Below are 18,808 nucleotides of genomic sequence, written 5' to 3'. Positions count from 1 at the left end.
AAGTTTTGACCTTTACGTAAATTGGTGCTCATTTAAAAAAACAAGACAAAACAAAAAAAATTTTGAAGGGGGGGAAAAAACGTTTTAGAATCAGTTGTTTTTTTGGGCGGGTGGGGGGGGGAGGTGTCTGTCAGTACTTCTGAGGCCTGTCATAGCTGAACTCCCATCCTTCAGATTTCAGCAAGGCCATAGAAGATGTGCAGTAAGGGGAGTTCCAAGATATGGACATAATATTCATTGTTTTTGGGGTGAGAGTAGCTTTTGTCCACGTGGAAAACTTGAAGCATTTAGTTTTATATCTAAAAAGAAATTATAGCTATTCCCCCCCCCCCCCCAAAAAAAAAAAAAGGACATGGCCAAAAACTGTTTCTCTGAATGCTGCTGTTGGTTCACTGTACTCCTATGTTCCCAAGGTGAGCTTGCAATGGATTTAATAAAAATTTGACTTGTCATTTTCTGTTCCTTTATGACTTAAGGAACACGTGAAAGGGATTAACTCTTTTAACCTTGGAACTATCAGGAACGCCGCATCTGGTCTTCTCAGACCTTTTTGCTTGAGTATCGTTTGGAGGTCCCAGGAATGTTTATTGTGAGCTCTAGATATCAAACTGTCAACTAAAGTGTTAATCTTTAGCAAAGGCTTCCTTCATGAAAAATTGCAACTAGTGATTGATTATAATTAGTGATTAAAGTTAACAAAAATGAGGGTTTTTTTTAAACAATTTGATTAAAAATCCTGTCCCTCAGAGTTGGTCAACTTTCACTCTTGGCTGTTGTGACAACATTGTTTTGTTAGTTCAACATCCTAGTCTTCCAGCCTAAACCAGAACTGAATTTCTAATATCTGAAAAAACAGAAAAATAAAAAACACCTTCATCATCTTTATATATTAACCCTTTTTTCCCTTTGTAAGGTCATCTTTAAACCTCTGTCCCAGTAAATAATTATTTGTAAATGTGCTTCCTCAATAAGATTTTTCTACCAGATTTACTCTATCCTTTCCTGTTCCAGTTTTCTTTGCAAGCTTATGTTGTATACTCTATGCAAAGTTCTGATCAGAGAAACCCGGTTTACTGGGATGGGAAAACAAACCTCTTCTTGCTTTAGGCTACAAGCAGAATCAGCACTCCTAGGCAACAGTGGAGGAGAATCCTCTGGTCCTGTAAGGATACATTCCGTATGCAGCTTGGAAGACTCCTAGTGCATATTTTGTCTCCAGCACAACCATTGCAAGAAAGAAAAAAAGCTTTGGAGATAGTATGTGAAACAAACCACCAGGAGATTATGCGAGATTGTCTCAGCCTACCTCTGCAAGTAAGCACTGCTATATTTTTAAGCATAAAAACTTTGAAGTCCTTGCACATAAACGTCCTGGTTTAAATTTTAAAAATATTTGCAGGAGTGTTTTTCCAGTGGATGCACATAAAAAATTAGTTTGTTTTAGAGATTGTCAAGTCTCACTTCTAGCCCCGCTGGAATTCAATATAGCAGGACATAGTTCAATCATTTTTACATGTACAAGCTGTTACTGGCCCAACATGAACATTGTCCTTCCTGAGCCTTTGGCATAATCAGTGTGGAAAATTTCACATTTGGTGGGGGGAAGTCAAGGAAACCTTTTTCCTGCAAGGTTGATCTTTGTTGTGTTTATTTAATGGCAGATATCTGAAAGTGCTGGGGGAATTCATAAGATTAAAATAAATACTGTTTAGATGCATTAGTGTGTAGGTGATGCACTTGTAACTATGTGATGAATTTACTTAGCATATGCCTTTCCGGTTTCAGATACAAGGTGGGCATGTGCACTTGATGTGTCCTTCGTGCTGCAGGAGGCACAATGGAATAATTTCAGGCATGTTTGCCTTATAGATAGTGAGAGAGGAACATTTTATATTTTGTTTTCTGCAGAGGGATGTTTGAATGTGTAATGCAGCAGACAAGGGTGCTACAGGTAGATTGTGTGCGTGGGAGATTGGTGGCTAGTAACCCATACTAAGAAAGTGGATTGGACTCAGTAAGGAGGTCTCCAGCCTATGAAGGTAGATGCAGGTAGTGATGCAGTTAGGCTGGTCTGGAACTTTAGTTGCAAATGTCCTGGATTTTAGCATTCCATCTTTACTCATTAAAATATATTTTAATTTTTTTAATCAACTGTCAATTGTATTGTAAACTTAAATTCTTGTCTGAGAATTTCTGAAATTTTTAAGTGGGATTGGGTAATCTGTTTTATGCTCCTTGTAACTCAAAAATGGAGGAACAGATATAGATATCTATATATATCTATATATTTTTGTAATATTAGAGAGCACTGCATTTCAGTATTCCTCAAAAGTGACACATTCCTTCAGCTGTACTGGCACTGTTTATACGTTCTGTGAAGCAACAACTGTATATCTGAGTTACAAGCTTGAAATTTATGTGAGCGAAGCCCTATTTGAGGCCTCATGGAGACTTATAGGGTGCTTTATAGTAAAAGTCTTTGTTCTAGGCTCTGAGCCTCAGATTTCTTCTTACTAGCATACAGCAGAGAAGAAAACAGAAAGTAAGTAGTTAATGCCCCTAAATCACATGTATTTCAGATCATATGTGGGTTTCTCACTGGGCTATAAAATCCCTGGAAGGTCTAAAGAAGCAGTGGGAAGAGAGCAAATTCAGTAGCAATGTTTTTTTTGTTGGGGCACCATGTTGAATTTATTTCCTGCTTTCAACTACTACTTTTAACTTCCGAGCTTTCTCTCAATAATTACTTTGGTCAAAGTTCGAGGGCTGAGGTGCAGGTTTTTCTGCCCTGGATTTTATATGAATGTGTCTGTTCTTTCAAAGAGAAGCTTTTCCTTCATCTAATTTGGGATTTTGTAGATAAGGAGAGGAAAAATCCAAAATAGCTCAAGGATCACGAGCATTAGTAGAGAAAACTTGTCCTAGTGTACCTGAAAAGATAACAGATAAAAATATATACATTTATATAGCAAGTTCTTTGTGTTCTACTGGCAAAATGAGAATAACTATACTTTTTTTATTCATCTTCTAGCATGGACCTAAATTAGCCCTCTATCTCTATGAGCTAATGCATGATCACAAGGATGAATTGACCAAAGAAGAACAAGTATCATCAGGAGTATTTATGAATGCATTAAAATTTTGTGGCTATAAATACATTTCTCCCAGTGCTCCACCAAAACCAGACCTCCTTAATGCCATGAAAGAGGTATGTGAATATTAATAAGCATTTCCTAGTGAACCAGAATTCATTATTTGACCTCATTATTTGCAATTAATGCTATACTCCTTGAATATGCAGTGTACAGTAACTACTTCACAAAGATGATCACAGTTTCTATTAGGCTTGGCAAGCTGGTTGGTTGACCTCCTATTTGACCATGGTCAAACAGTGCAGAACGAAGGCCTTGATGCAGGTGGCAGCGTACCTTTTTGATTGCATCATGGTGCCATCTGTTAGCAAGCTTATTTAGATACCTTGATCACTCACTTTACTACATGCTAATGCAACCTGTTGGGGAAAAGCTAAGATAATTGAAATCTGAGCATCTTGATTGACTGGAACTTTCTAGTACATATATGTGTATACCAGGCCATCAGTATAAATGTTGATTTACAAAGCATATTAAACAAGTTAAAAGACATGATCCCTGCCTCAAAGAGCTTACAATCTAAACTCACTAGACAAATATACAGAAACTAACTCAAAGGAAGTGCGGGGGAGATAGGAAGGTTCAATGTTTAAACCTCCTCCCCCACAGAGAGAGAAGATGAGTTTCCTTTGTTCTTTTTGTAACTGTTCAGTCTTGAATAATGGTCACATTTAGATGAATGTTAACGTAACATAGTTTTTTAGCAATCATTATTCTTTCATTTTTCAGAACTTCATTGTGCTTTGCAATTTTGAGTTAAAGTAACTCAGTTAAGTAACTGGGTTTTTTTGTAATTAGGCATAAATATCTAAGTCTAAATCTTAGACCATAAACACACTTTTTATATTACTGTTCTACTAAATGAGTGCTTTGAAATATTTGACCATTTTTGACATTGATAACATTTGACCTATGTTTGACAGTTCAATTTGACCAATTATTTTATTGGTCAAATTCCCAACTCTGCTTTTATATTCAGATTATTTATCAATCAATAAATATAAATAGGTGTTTAAGAATCTAACAGGTCAGTAGGTAGTTATGATTATAAGCAACCTATAACACTTTCTAAAAAAGTTTCAGTAATCAGTTTCTATTTAATTTATTTTAGTTCAAAAATAATCAATAACCATCTTTTCTAGTCAAATAAGAGAGATCATGGAAAAATCAAGTAACAAAATGGTTAAATATGGAACCTAGAGACACTGAACTGGGTTTCCAACCATCCAAGTGATTGATTATACCAGAGGATATTTTACATTTTTGTGAAAAATCAACGAACTGTGATAACTAAAGTGAAAATGCTGTGAACACATCAGCATGTTCCTTTTCCTTTTTAGAAAAGACTATTCATAACTACATTTCTCTTTAATATAAACATGTTTAAATAAAATTAGCTGTCCTTTTCAGTTTCAACAAATGATTGTTAGTGCTATTGTAATAGCTTTCTTCTCAGAAATATCATTAAGGACAAGTGGCTCGATTCCCAAAGGGACTTAAGTGCCTAACTGCCACTTTCCCAAAATAATTTTTAAAAAATCACTGGAGCAGGGGGACTGGATCCTGGGTATCCCATCTTCCTGGTGTGTACTCTAACCACCAGCTACAGAGTTAGTCTCATGCTTCCTCGCTTCCAGCTCAAAGATTTTTAATAAATATTTATCCACAGTGGAACAGCTTCAACAGGTGAGACGGAGGGAGCCCCACATTAGAATATCCCATAGTTCAGTGGTTAGGGCAATGACCTGAGAAGTGGCAGTCCCTGTTCAAATACCTTCTCCCCCTGAAGCAGAAGGGAGGAATTGAACCAGGGTTCTCCCATATCCCAGATAAGTACTCTAAGCACTGGGCTAAAAGTTATGAGGGAGGTCCTTCCCCATCTCTCCCCCCCCACCCACCCCCCAAACACACACACATTCCCCTCAGCTTCTTGCAAAAATGGTATAGGTGCCTAACCCCAAGAGAGGATTTGCATCTGAGAATCCTAAGCAGAGAGAGGGACCACCTTTCTAGCCAGGACTTAAATGCCAAACTCCCTGTCAGGTGAGGCTTAGCGCACACCCCTCCCCTCAGCATCTCCCATTGGCTAGCTTAGGGAGCTGCCTAGCATGCTGGCTCTTCTGTGATTCCCATTCTGAGACACCATTTCCCTCAATTCATTGTATAGGGAGTCTAGGCACCAAACTCAGGCTTTGTGAATTTCATTGATTTTTCTAGGCATTTAAAAGTAAGGCGTGGGGACTTTTGGTGTTGCCACACTTAAGTTTCTCTGTGAATCTAGCCCCAGCTGTGTTGTGGCAAATTAGAACATTTGGAGATGTTAATTTTTTTTAACAATATAGAGACAAATCCTATTCTCACTGGAGTCATTTCTAATTTTGCTATTGACTTCAGGATGGGTCAGGTTCCTCTTGAGTATGTTTACTTAATGACTGGAGTACATTAGGTCCCTCCTGTCTCTAACACACAAGCTTTTGAATAGTTGCTATGAATGTACACTATATGTCCTAATATGTTACTTAGACAATATGATGTTCTGAGTTGGGAACAGGCCATATGTGAATTAAAAACAACTTTTGCTACTTAGAAGAATGGAACCAATTGATACAAATTGTTGTAAATCATTTATGTTTTTGACTATAAACTCCTTTCCTTGTTTAAATGATCGTGTTACTGGATTGAAGGTCTGATGCTATAAGATCCTTTAAGTGAGAAGAGATGATTTCACCGAGTGAGCAGACTTGGATTCTGTTGATGTCTTTGGGAGCATTGATTTGTGTCTCAGTTGTAACTTTAAAAATAGTTCCGGATGTGGAACTTGCAGGTGAAAAACAAAGCATAAATTTTAACTTGCTTAGTTAAACTGGAATTAATTTTTTTTTTTTTTTTTAATTTCAGGATCGAAAGAAGTTTGAGGCAGAAGAATGTGTGAACAAAGCTGTTTGGGAGAAGACTATGACTAATAATCAGCAAAAGTAAGTAAAAGATCTATGGAAGAGTATTCTTTAGCATAGCCTGTTGCAAAATGCCACGGGTACTTTATATAAAAAATCTTTTAAAATCAATATCCATGCCTGTTTCAACATTTATTATGCTGTAATTAAGACAGCTTGATTGTAGGTAAGTGACATTCTCTGATTGCCTTCACTAATAACCAATGACATTATTTAAATGTCAGATCATTTAATCTTTTATTTGGCATAGATCTTTAATAAAAAAAATAATCTTTCCAATGAAAGGCTAGCTACTGTATCCATCAGGATGTTTCTCCCATTGCATGTGAACCATGCAATTAAATGTGTGGCACATGTCATTGCAACCAGCTGGTTAGAACACAAAACCACTTTCTTCTTCAAATGCTGGTTCCTGTGTAAATTCCACATGTGGGGTACGCATGCACCTGAGTCCAGAGATTTTAAGAAGTAGCGTCCATTGGCCTGCACATCTCCTTGTGCTCCCAAGCAAGGCTATAAGAAGCACTGAGAGTCAACACCCTCTCAGTTCCTTCTTACTGCTGTATGGTCTGAGTTGGAATTCAGTGTCCTCTTTTGCTTCAGCCTTTCAGAAAACCAGTAACTAAGATTGTAAATAGTTATTCTTTAGCTTATTCAGTTCTCCAAACCGGGGACTCCCTTCACATGGTCTGTGACTATGCCTAGGCTCCTGGGCTTGAAAAACTGCATCTCTTGCCCCAGATCCTTCTCAGTCAGCAACAAACACCAACACTGCCAACTGTGTGGGTGTCTCTCACATTTTGGTGAGATACAGCATTTTTTGCTTGTTTCCACAGAGGATTCCCCAAGCTTGTGAGCTTAACCTTACAAAACACTTAATGGACAAGACTATGAAGGCCCTTCCAATCTGGACCAGAAAGACCGCCCACTCCATATATAGGCCTCACCAAATGAGCAGTGCCCCTCCAAGCACATGCTTAGGAGTGGAGCTCTAAGTGTTTAAGTCCAAAGATTTTTCCTCTAGGGCTTCCCATGAGAATAAGGGGCATTCTCATGGGCTCAAGGACCGATCCCCAGCAAGGACTGTCCATAAGAGACAAGCTCCTTCCCGGAGCCCATCGAGGTCAGATGAGCCCTTATGCACACACCCTAAGGAACTGGCTCCACACAAAAAACACAGGATGGAGGGTAAAGTGCATAGAAAGGAGGATATATTAGTTCTGTCGGTGATATTCAGTACCAGAGCACTAGGACAGTCATCCGCTGGTCTCTTCCACAAGTGCATCTCCAGACTCTGCGGTACTGACTCATCTACCCAAGGAATGCACTGGTACTCTGGATGCCAACCAGGGCACACAGCGACCTATATGGCACCAGAGGATATCTTTCTCCCTTACCCTCAGCCTCCACTGTTCTCTGGCTCAGCCCTCCTGAGGGACATTACTACACCAGTAGACTATATTACTTCAGTGTCCCAGGAACTGTCGTACTTCCAACCATCCGATGGAATTGCACCAGTACTGATAGCTCCACTGTTATAACAGGAGAATTTTCAGATTTGGATGAATCCAATGAACTGGTCCCTCCTTCGTCTCCACAAAGAGAACCAAGCCCGGGCAGGCATTCCAGGATTTACGGACACTATCCTTATGAACATGTCCTCCCTGGAGACTGATGGTTTCCCATGCCATGGGATACCCCTCAAACCGTTGGTCCTGCTTCCTAACCCTATCAGGAAACATGGGATCCCTATACCAGATACCCGGGAACCATCCAGTAGTCTTTCCACTCCTCTCCCTTGCACCAGTGATTAGTTCTGTTGGTGTATGAGGAGGAGGAAGATGTTGAACCAGAACCTCAGGTACTGAACGGAATCTCCTGTTCTTCCCTGGATGAGGTGGTCTCTCCTGCCACATCCCCACTAGACGATCATAGACAATACCAGGATGTACTATGAAGAGTGGCTAGCGATCTCCAGTTATCTCTGGAGGAGGTCCAAGACCCACAACACCAACTGTTGGATGTTATGCAGCTTCAGGGCCCAAGTATGGTGTCTCTCCCAGTTAACGAGGCCATTTTGGAACCAGTGAGATTGGTCTGGTCTGGTACACCACAGAGACTTGCGCCCCCACACCTAAAAGGGCTGAGAAGTGCTATTTAGTTCTGTAAAGAGAGCTAAATTCCTGTTCTCCTACTCTGCTCCCAAATCCCTGGTTGTACAGACTGCGATGGAACATAATAGGTCTCCGTACCTAAGGACCACCCCATCAGATTGGATTTCCTGGGCTAAAAGGTCTTCTCATCTGGGGGCCTGCCATTTTGCATTGCCAATTACCAGGTCCTGCTAACTAAGTCTGACTTTAGTAAGTACTCTAGGCTTGTGGCCTTTCAGAACAACTTTCCTCTGAGGACAGAGCCCAGTTCCTCTCTTTTCTAGAGGAGGACAAGTTGGTGATGAAAATGGCATCTCGATCATTCTATATTATCTGGATTTACCTAGACATCTGATCTGGCAATCTGGCAAAAAGCTCATTACAAGTTCATCTGGCAGCCATTAGTGCCTTTCTCCGCCAAGTAAATGGGTGTTCTCTTTACCCTCTGACATGGTTCATGAAAGCCTCATCAAGGCCTTTTCTCCAGTCACTAAACCGACATTATTGTGGGAGCTCAACCTTGTGCTGTCAAAGCTTACTAGACCTCAGTTTGTACCCTTAAGTGGGACATGGAACGTGTCGCTATCCACCGTGTTTCTAGTGGCTATCGCTTCGGGCAGGAGGGTTAGCACACTGGCAGCCCTCATGGTGGACATGCCCCCCCTTATGGTATTTCACAAGGTATTTCCTTGCCTTCACCCTAAATTTTTACCCAAGGTAGTCTCCAGATTCCACCGTAAGCAGTATATTCACTATCTATTCTTTTTTCGAAACTCTGTGCTTCTCCTGAAGAGAAGAGACTTCAGTTCCTTGACATAAGGCATGCACTGGCCTCTTACCTGCAAAGAACAGAGTTCATCAGAAAGTCTCCAAGACTCTTCATCGTGATAACACGCCGATTCCATGGTCAGGCTATATCTTTTCAGATTTCTCAGCGGGTTTCTGGCTGCGTGATTGAATGCTACAGATTAACTTGTATTCCACCTCCGGGCAGTATAAGGACCCACTCCATGAGAGCTCAGGCCACCACAGGAGGTCCCAATGAAGGACATATGCAGAAGCAGCTACCTTGAGCTCCATACACGTTTGCTAGACATTTATGCACTAGTCCAAGCCTCTGCTGCAGATGCAGCAGTGGATCTGCAGTGCTGCAAGCATCTTTGTTGGCCGACTTCCTTGCACTCACCGCCACTCTGATAACTTCTTTGTCAAACTCCCATTTGTGGAATATTCATAGGAACCAGCACTTGAAGTGGAGGTTACTTACTGTAACTGGAGGCTCTTCGAGATGTGTATTCCCTACGTGTATTCCACTACTCAACCTCCATCCCCTCTGCTGTGGATCTGATTAGATTTGCAATAAGAAGAGGAGCTGAGAGGGTGTCTACTTGCACTTCTTATACTCTCACTTGGGAGCATGAGATCTGCTGCGCGTGTGTGGGCCAATGGACACTGCTTGTTAAAATCTTTAGACTCAAGCGCATGGTGCACATGCGTACCCAATGTGTGGAATATAGATAGGGATCACACCTCTTGAAGAACCTCCAGCAACAGTAAGTAACCTCCATATATTTGCCTTCGCATTTGCATTTTTGAGCTTTGCAAACTCTTGTTTCTTGATACAATTTAATCTTAAATATTTTGTGATGGATTATTCAGATCTTTCCACTATTCTTCATAATATAGTTTAGTTGCTATCTCTTTCACTTTTTCTTTCCCTTTGAAAATACACATGTGGAATCTCCATCACTGAAGATTTTTGAGAGCTTATTAGACAAATACCTGTCAGGGATGGCCTAGATGATACTTAGTCCTGCCATGAGTGCAGGAGGACTAGACTAGATGACCTCTTGAGGTCCCTTGCAGTCCTATGATTCTAAGGCAGCGGTTCTCAAACTGTGGGTCAGGACCTGTTTTAATGGGGTTGCCAGGGCTGACATTAGACTTGCTGGGGCCAAACGTGAAGCCTTTGGCTTTGGCCCCCACACTGGATACGGGAGGGCTTGGGTGCACTCAGGCTTGGTTTCCCCCTCCTCTGCCGCCTCCTCCTCTCCCCGCTGCTGGGGTCATGTAATAATTTTTGTTGTCAGAGGGGGTCGTGGTGCAATGAAGTTTGAGAGCCCGTTCTAAGGTATTCAGTACACGGTCTTCACTCAGTACTAAGTATAAAATGCCTAATGTATAATCTTGTTCATATTACTTTTTTCCCAGTCTCTCTCAGCGTCTGGATGCAAAGTCAAAAGATATTTCCAAAATAGCTGCAGACATCACCCAGGCAGTCTCTTTGTCACAGGGAATGGAAAGAAAGAAGGTGATTCAGCACATTAGAGGAATGTATAAAACAGATTTAAGTGCCAGCAGGCATTGGCAGGAACTTGTTCAGCAACTTACACACGATAGGTAAGTGGTGGCCATTTTAGATCTGTATTACTGGACTTAAATGTGGCCATTCTGTACACTTGTGATTTTTAATGTTATAAGCAATTGAAATGTATATGCTTTTTTTAAAACAAAATTAGATTAATGTGACTTGTACTTGCTAATGCTGCAGCTTCTAAGCTCTTGTGAGATGCTAAATATTAGGACTGTCAAGCGACTAAAAAAAATTGTGATTAATCGCACTGTTAATAATAGAATACTATTTATATAAATTTTTTGGATGTTTTCCACATTTTCAAATATATTGATTTCAATTACAACACAGGATACAAAGTGTACAGTGCTCAATTTATATTTATTTTTATTATAAATATTTGCACTGTAAGAATAAAAGAAATAGTATTTTTCAGTTCACTTAATACAAGTATTGTAGTGCAATCTCTTTATCATGGAAGTTGAACTTACAAATGTAGAATTATGTACAAAAAATAACTGCACTCAAAAATAAAACGTAAAACTTTAGAGCCTACAAGACCACTCAGTCCTACTTCTTGTTCAGCCAATCACTCAGAGAAACAAGTTTGTTTATATTTGCAGGAGATAATGCTGCCTGCTTCTTATTTACGTTGTCACTTGAAAGTAAAAATAGGCGTTCACATGGCACTGTTGTAGCCAGCATTGCAAGATATTTGCGTGCCAGATGCACTGAAGATTCGTGTGTCCCTTCATGCTTCAGCCACCATTCCAGAGGATATGTGTCCATGCTGATGCTGGGTTCTGCTCGATAACAATCCAAAGCAGTGCAGACTGATGCATGTTCATTTTCATCATCTGAGTCAGATGCCACCAGCAGAAGGTTGATTTTCTTTTTTGGAGGTTCAGGTTCTGTAGTTTCCGCATCGGAGTGTTGCTGTTTTAGGACTTCTGAAAGCATGCTCCAGACCCCGTTCCAATGAGATTTTGGAAGCCACTTCAGATTCTTAAATCTTGGGTTGAGTGCTGTAGCTATCTTTAGAAATCACACATTGGGACCTTCTTTGGGATTTGTTACATCTGCCGTGAAAGTGTTCTTAAAATGAACGACACGTGCTGGGTCATCATCTGAGACTGCTATAACATGAAATATATGGCAGAATGCGAGTAAAACCATGAAGCAGGAGACCTACAATTCTCTACCAAGGTGTTCAGTCACAAATTTAATTAACGCATTATTCTTTTAATGAGCGTCGGCATGGAAGTATGTCCTCTGGAATGGTGGCATATGAATGTTTAGCATATCTGGCACGTAAATACCTCGCAATGCTGGCTACAAAAGTGCCATGCAAACACCTGTTCTCACTTTCAGGTGACCTTGTAAATAAGAAGCGGGCAGCATTATCTCCTAGAAATATAAACAAACTTGTTTCTCTTAGCGATAGGCTGAACAAGAAGTAGGACTGAGTGGACTTGCAGGTTCTAAAGTTTTACTTTGTTTTGTTTTTGACTGCAGTTACGTAACAAAAAAAATCTACATTTGTAAGTTGCGCTTTCATGATAAAGAGATTGCACTACGGTACTTGTCTGAGGTGAATTGAAAAATACTATTTATTTTGTTTGCCATTTTTACAGTGCAAATATTTGTAATAAAAATAATATAAAGTGAGTACTGTACACTTTTTTGTATTCTGTGTTGTTGGTCAATATATTTGAAAATGTAGAAAAAAATCCAAAATATTTGATAAACAATAGAATTCCAATTGAAATTTAACAGCGCAATTAAAACTGCGATTAATCACGATTAAAAAATTAATCATGATTAATTTTTTTGAGATAATCGCGTGAGTTAACTGCGATTAATCGACGGCCCTACTAAATATATTTCCCTGTATATAAGTGGACAATCGAATGGACATTTTTTAGATCTTGAAATATCTATAGATTGGCCCTCTATCAAATATAATCAGTGTACGTAATGGGCAAAGGACAAGGAACAACATAAAATTATACTACATTGGAAAGGTACAGTAGTAAAAGTGAAGGGCTAATACAAAGATCTGGTTTGAGTGTTTTGCATAAACTGTATCTTCCAGCCAGTGTTTTTGCAAATGCATTAAGCCAATTCAAGAAATCTTGACTGGCAACAAAAATGCTGTATCTTGTTATTGCAGAAACAAAAGCGTACAAGATCTTTTAAAAAGGAAAGGATTCAAACAAAGTGCAGTTTCAAACTTAAGAGTGTCCACCATGATGGTACTTCTATTTTTGGACAAGCTGTATTAGATCGGAGTGTAGCAATTTAATTTACTAAGCACCACATTATGCAACAGTACTGTTACTTATTCCCTAGATAACTTTCAAGCAGTTTGCTGACCAATCCAGCAGTACTTACTCATGAATAGTTCTATTAAAATCCATGGAACAGCCCATGAGACTAAGGGACAGCGTGATCCAGTCCTCTATTTTATAGCAACATGAGTTGGACAGTGTTTCACTGTGAAATTCATGCCTGTTTGTAATGGTTACGTATTTACCAATTTTTAAAAAAATTAATTAGAATAAATGAGATCTATATAGATATAATGTTGTCATGTTGTTCTAAAATGCTAAAATACTTTCATTTTCAGAACACTCTGGTATGATCCTGTCTGCTACCCAACATCTTGGCAACTAGATCCAACAGAAGGCCCAAACCGAGAGAGGCGCCGTTTGCAGAGGTGCTATTTAACTATACCAAATAAGTACCTGCTCCAAGATAGGCAGAAACACGAAGGTAATAACACTTTTTTAAGATTATAACTAAATTTTCACAAAAGCTAGAGTGTTAATATTTTAATCGATTTTTTTTTCTTTTACACTTTTCAATAGAAGTGATCAAACCCCCTTTGTCTTACCTATTTGAAGATAAAACACATTCCTCTCACTCTTCCACTGTAAAAGACAAAGCAGCAAGTGAGAATATAAGGTAAGCTTTAAATTCGGGGGGAAAATCTTACTCAAAGGAAACTTTTTTATTTTTTGCCTTTGTTCATGAGGGGTGACCATGAGATGAACAATAGGGATAAGATCATACAATGTTTTCCAACAAAGAAATATTTTTATTTAAGAAGACTTAACTTGCTTCACTTGTTTGTCATAAATTAAAAACCGCAAATATAGTAGAGTGGGTGACTTGAGAGATGGTAGTGGGTTTACAGAGCTTTTCACTTCTAGGTTGCTGATTTTAAAGCCTAACAATTAGTAGAAAGTCATTACCGTCTGGGTGGTATTGGGCCTATGATCAATGCCTTTGTTGTAGTTCATTTCCAAATATCAGCATTGCAATTGAAATTTATTCGTGCTTTCAGCAGAGGCCCAGAAGTGAATGGATGTGGAGATTGAATTATATTCTCATCCCTTCATTGACTAGCTGAGTAAATCTGCACTTTCACTGCCTATTCTATATGTATTCAATGGATAACTAGGTTTTAACTTTGCAGTGCTGGCAATCCAGCACCTTTCACAAGCACCAAATTAGCTTAACATAAAAAAGCTGTTGCATGCGGAAAGCAACAAATCCTAAATTTGTAGAAGTGAATATATATTAAAAAATTTCAGCTTGGTATTTCTCTCATAGTTTGAACATTCAGCTGTTTTATTCAGCTGCTCACAATTCTTAAAGAGCTGAGAGCTAGTTTTACACGTTCCTTTGGGATTTGAACACTTGGGGTCACAGAAAAAAGGAAAAGTCTACTTGGTTATAGTGTATAGTATTTGAGGCTGTTAATTTTAGATATCTACTGAATTTTATGCCTTGTAGTAAATGTTTCTATTTGTATATATGCAGAGTGAATCGAAGATGCATCAATGTAGCACCTTCTAGAGAGACAGCTGGTGAATTGCTGTTAGGTAAGCATAACAGTTTGAATGACTAAATATTAAAAATGTTCTTGTAAAAAGGTTAGTTTAGTTTAAAGAGCAGCTTTAATCCTTCTGTAATAGTTACAGAAACCTTATTATAGAATCGTAGGACTGGAAAGGACCTCGAGAGGTCATCTAATCCAGTCCCCTGCACCCATAGCAGGACTAAGTACTGTATTATCTAGTATAGATCTAATTCTATTCATGTAAATGTCAGTTTTGTCTGGAGTGGCTCACGACTATGAGTGCCTGTCTCAGGGCAGACTGTCAAAAAAACAGGGCAGATACCACCATTCTGGAGTATGGTCTATAATTAGATTTTACCAATACAGTAACAAATGTGAACTCTTGGATCACTTATAACAGTCTCCCCATGGATTCATGGACAATCCCCTGAGACTTTCCAGACTGTTTTGCCATCCACATAGACTGGATTTAGTGATAAATGGTCACTTACATTAAAAATCACATCATAATAATGTTGCTCCCAGTTCCAAGAGACCAGTCACTTACCCCAGATCAATTGATACTCTAGAGCTTACACCAAAGACAGCCCCTGCAGCCAATCCTGTAATAAACTATTTAAAGGTTTATTAATTAGGAAAAACGCAAGAGAATTATTTACAGGTTAAAGCAAGCAAATGTATATACACAAATGAGTTGCATCTAAATCCGAAGAGTGACAGAGTTGTAGAGATCTGTCAATTCAGTGTGTCTTTCTGGGTAGACCCAGGATCTCTGGCTTCAGTTTGGTTTCTCTAGCCCTGTGAGTTCAGCAAAGAGATGAAAAAAAGAGTTGATGTGAAGATATTTCATTTACCTCTTCCAGCATTCAAAGCTACAGGCCTTCTGCACCTACTTCACCATGGGTGGATGGGACAATTAACGCAGCTTTTGTCTTATAATGGCCCCATTTAAATTTTGATGGTCCTCCTGAATGGTTTCAGAGTAGCAGCCCTGTTAGTCTGTATCCGCAAAAAGAACAGGAGTACTTGTGGCACCTTAGAGACTAACAAATTTATTAGAGCATAAGCTTTCGTGGACTACAGCCCACTTCTAGGTATGCATCCGAAGAAGTGGGCTGTAGTCCACGAAAGCTTATGCTCTAATAAATTTGTTAGTCTCTAAGGTGCCACAAGTACTCCTGTTCTTTCTCCTGAATGGGTGGGGTGGGGGAATGACAATTCCTGTACCTGGGTTTGCAAGTTCAGAGCAAACATTTATGAAGTTATCAGACAAAATTTACATATTTTCTTATAGCATAGAATATCGACATTACAAGTGAGATTAATGCATGCAGCAATTTACAAGCATTTCAAAGTCAAAACGCTAAATACGTTCTTATAAGACTATACCTATTTTGAGCAAAACTGAGGTACAGGTGAACTAGTCTAGTCTCAGCTATGAATTTGTCAGTTCTTGCCAAGACTGCAGGCATTAGCTAAGAGCTGGCACCTGATCTGCCAGTGTCACAGTTAATATATGGATTAAATTTTCTAAAGTTAACACACAACTGATTTTCGTCCGGACATATGGTTCATATGTATATTGGAGTATCCGAAATGTTGCTTGACTTTCCACATATTGTACCTCTTATTGTACAGAGGATGATGAATAGTCATAGATTACCCCACATGCAGAATATTTTATTTGCGTGTTGCTGCTTTGAGTTGCATGGCTATTGTGCACTTAATGTTTTTTTCAGTCTTAGTTAATTTACATATCTACAGCCTCTATATGAATTTTATTAACAGACATTCCAGAGTAAATTCATCATTGGCTTATGTGATTGTAACTGCATTTATTGTGGTAGTGGTTTGTGATATACCGGAAGACAGACTAGATAATATGGGGGTCCCCTTCTGGCCTTAACTCTGACTACTGGAGTTCCACCTGCTTACCCAACTAGTCAGTTTGGCCTTCCTTTCCTACAGTTTTCACAGTGTGCTCATTGGATTTATTAAAAAGAACAGGAGTACTTGTGGCACCTTAGAGACTAACAAATTTATTAGAGCATAAGCTTTCGTGGACTACAGCCCACTTCTTCGGATGCATATAGAGTGGAATAAATATTAATTAATAAATTAATTGGCCTCTCAGAGTTGGTAAGACAACTCCCACCTGTTCATGCTCTCTGTATGTGTGTGTATATATATCTCCTCAATATTTATTCCACTCTATATGCATCCGAAGAAGTGGGCTGTAGTCCACGAAAACTTATGCTCTAATAAATTTGTTAGTCTCTAAGGTGCCACAAGTACTCCTGTTCTTTTTGCGGATACAGACTAACACGGCTGCTACTCTGAAACCGGTCATTGGATTTATTGTTACTTTAAGTCATTGAATGTTTGTCAAGGATCGTATTTAGCTTCATTTCCACCAAGGGGGGCTGGGGCACATCTCTTACGAGAAGAGGCTGAGGGAACTGGGGTTTAGTCTGCAGAAGAGAAGAGTGAGGGGGGATTTGATAGCAGCCTTCAACTACCTGAAGGGGGGTTCCAAAGAGGATAGAGCTAGGCTGTTCTATGTGGTGGCAGATGATGCAACAAGAAGCAATGGTCTCAAGTTGCAGTGGGGGAGGTCTAGGTTGGATATTAGGAAACACTATTTCACTAGAAGAGTGGTGAAGCACTGGAATGAGTTACCTAGGGAGGTGGTGGAATCTCCATCCTTAGAGGTTTTTAAGGCCTGGCTTGACTAAGCCCTGGCTGGGATGATTTAGTTGGTGTTGGTCCTGCTTTGAGCAGGGGATTGGACTAGATGAGCTCCTGAGGTCTCTTCCAACCCTAATATTCTATGATTCTAAGTGCTGTGCTTTTTACTTACTATTATGAACAGCATCGTTAGTGCTTTAGACATCATGTATAATCATTTTATAGATGTTAAAAGTAAAGACAAATTAGTATAATAACAGTCACCTTTTGTATAAATATTCCTCTCTGCAGGCAAATATGGAATGTATTTCGTTGAAGACAATGCTTCTGACACAATAGAAAGTTCTGTGAGTATGAGCTGAATTTTTGCACAGATCACACATTTTTCTAAATTCTCTAAACCAGAACCAAGAATAACTTTGGTGCTTTATCATTTAAAATCACCATAATATTAATTTTTAATTTGTATATTAAGATATCTGGGAGTTTGAATTCATAGACTGTTAGACTCTATTTGTGTGTGATTATTTGAGAATTTTAAAATGCTTATCTGCCAACATTTCAGCAATAACATACAAATGCCCTGAGTAAGGCTGATAGTCTCTTTATTCTATAATGGAAGTTTATTATTCCCAATTCTACCAGTCTTTTAATATGTTGTTAAATATATAAAAACACCAGATTTTATTATATATTATTATGGTAGTGCCTAGGAGCCTTAATCATGGACCAGAACCCCAGAATTAGGAATCATAATATACTTCTCTATTGAAAGGTGAAACTTGTGGATAAAAAAAGATTTGTTTTTATTACCCTAAAGTGACATTTGATAGAGCTAATTTTTATGATCCCTAACAGTGTCTTGTATTGACGTAGGGGTGAAACAGATTAAAAACAAAAGATCTATTAAATAGTTTTCATTATATAAAGTCTTGGTAAACAACATAATTCTTTGTCTATTAGAGAAATGCAGCTTTAATTTAAGATTTTCAAAAGCACAAGCCAAAGTTTAAAGTAAATTACTACCAACAGAGCATTAGTTTACAGTATGCAGTCTTAATAAATGGAAACTGACTGCAAATAGGGCTAATTTTAAAGGCTCCTGAGCAAAACATTTTCTGTATCAATCTACTGTATGTTCTTCAGAGTTTTCACGGGGAAACTGAACCAGCATCATTTTCTTGGACATATGAAGAAATCAAGGAAGTTCATAAGAGATGGTGGCAATTAAGAGACAATGCTGTGGAAATATTTTTAACAAATGGCAGAACTTTACTCTTAGCTTTTGACAACACAAAGGTAACAGTGTGGCATTAATGCATGGTAACATATAATATGTGTATAAAGATTTTTTAGAATTTCCTCAATACATAATGTGTATTTTCATGGAATACATTAAGAAAAACAATGGGTAGGCTTCTTTGAATTCTTAGATACTTCTGGAAGCTGATATGAGTTAAGGGCTTAGCCAGGCTTTTTGATAGACAGGATGTGTCTCACAGGTATGTTCTAAAAACAAAGGACTAAACCAATTCAATATCTTAATGTTGTGACTTTTTATCACATTGTTCTGATCTCACAGATCTCTAGAACCTTGTAAATGAGAGAATCTTACATACTGTTAGAGGAGACGTAGTTTG

At 38.7% G+C, this 18,808-nt stretch overlaps 1 protein-coding gene across 6 annotated transcripts in view; it reads left to right on the top strand.

Annotated features, from left to right (window-relative positions):
* Window positions 1-18,808, top strand: part of LYST (lysosomal trafficking regulator) — a 151,462-nt gene that overhangs the window by 100,731 nt on the left and 31,923 nt on the right. For all 6 annotated transcript variants that reach the window (XM_042848373.2, XM_005291190.5, XM_042848372.2 and 3 more), the window contains 9 exons: window positions 1,108-1,314; window positions 3,032-3,208; window positions 6,051-6,127; window positions 10,471-10,659; window positions 13,242-13,387; window positions 13,483-13,579; window positions 14,441-14,502; window positions 17,460-17,515; window positions 18,315-18,467. In XM_042848373.2, the coding sequence (XP_042704307.2) occupies window positions 1,108-1,314; window positions 3,032-3,208; window positions 6,051-6,127; window positions 10,471-10,659; window positions 13,242-13,387; window positions 13,483-13,579; window positions 14,441-14,502; window positions 17,460-17,515; window positions 18,315-18,467 (1,164 nt within the window). The remainder of the gene's footprint in view (window positions 1-1,107; window positions 1,315-3,031; window positions 3,209-6,050; window positions 6,128-10,470; window positions 10,660-13,241; window positions 13,388-13,482; window positions 13,580-14,440; window positions 14,503-17,459; window positions 17,516-18,314; window positions 18,468-18,808) is intronic.

The sequence above is a fragment of the Chrysemys picta genome, chromosome 3 (assembly GCF_011386835.1).
Source record: "Chrysemys picta bellii isolate R12L10 chromosome 3, ASM1138683v2, whole genome shotgun sequence".
NCBI classification, from domain to species: Eukaryota; Metazoa; Chordata; order Testudines; family Emydidae; genus Chrysemys; species Chrysemys picta.
Note: the sequence above shows the minus strand (reverse complement) of the source record. Positions and strands in the feature narration are given on the sequence as shown.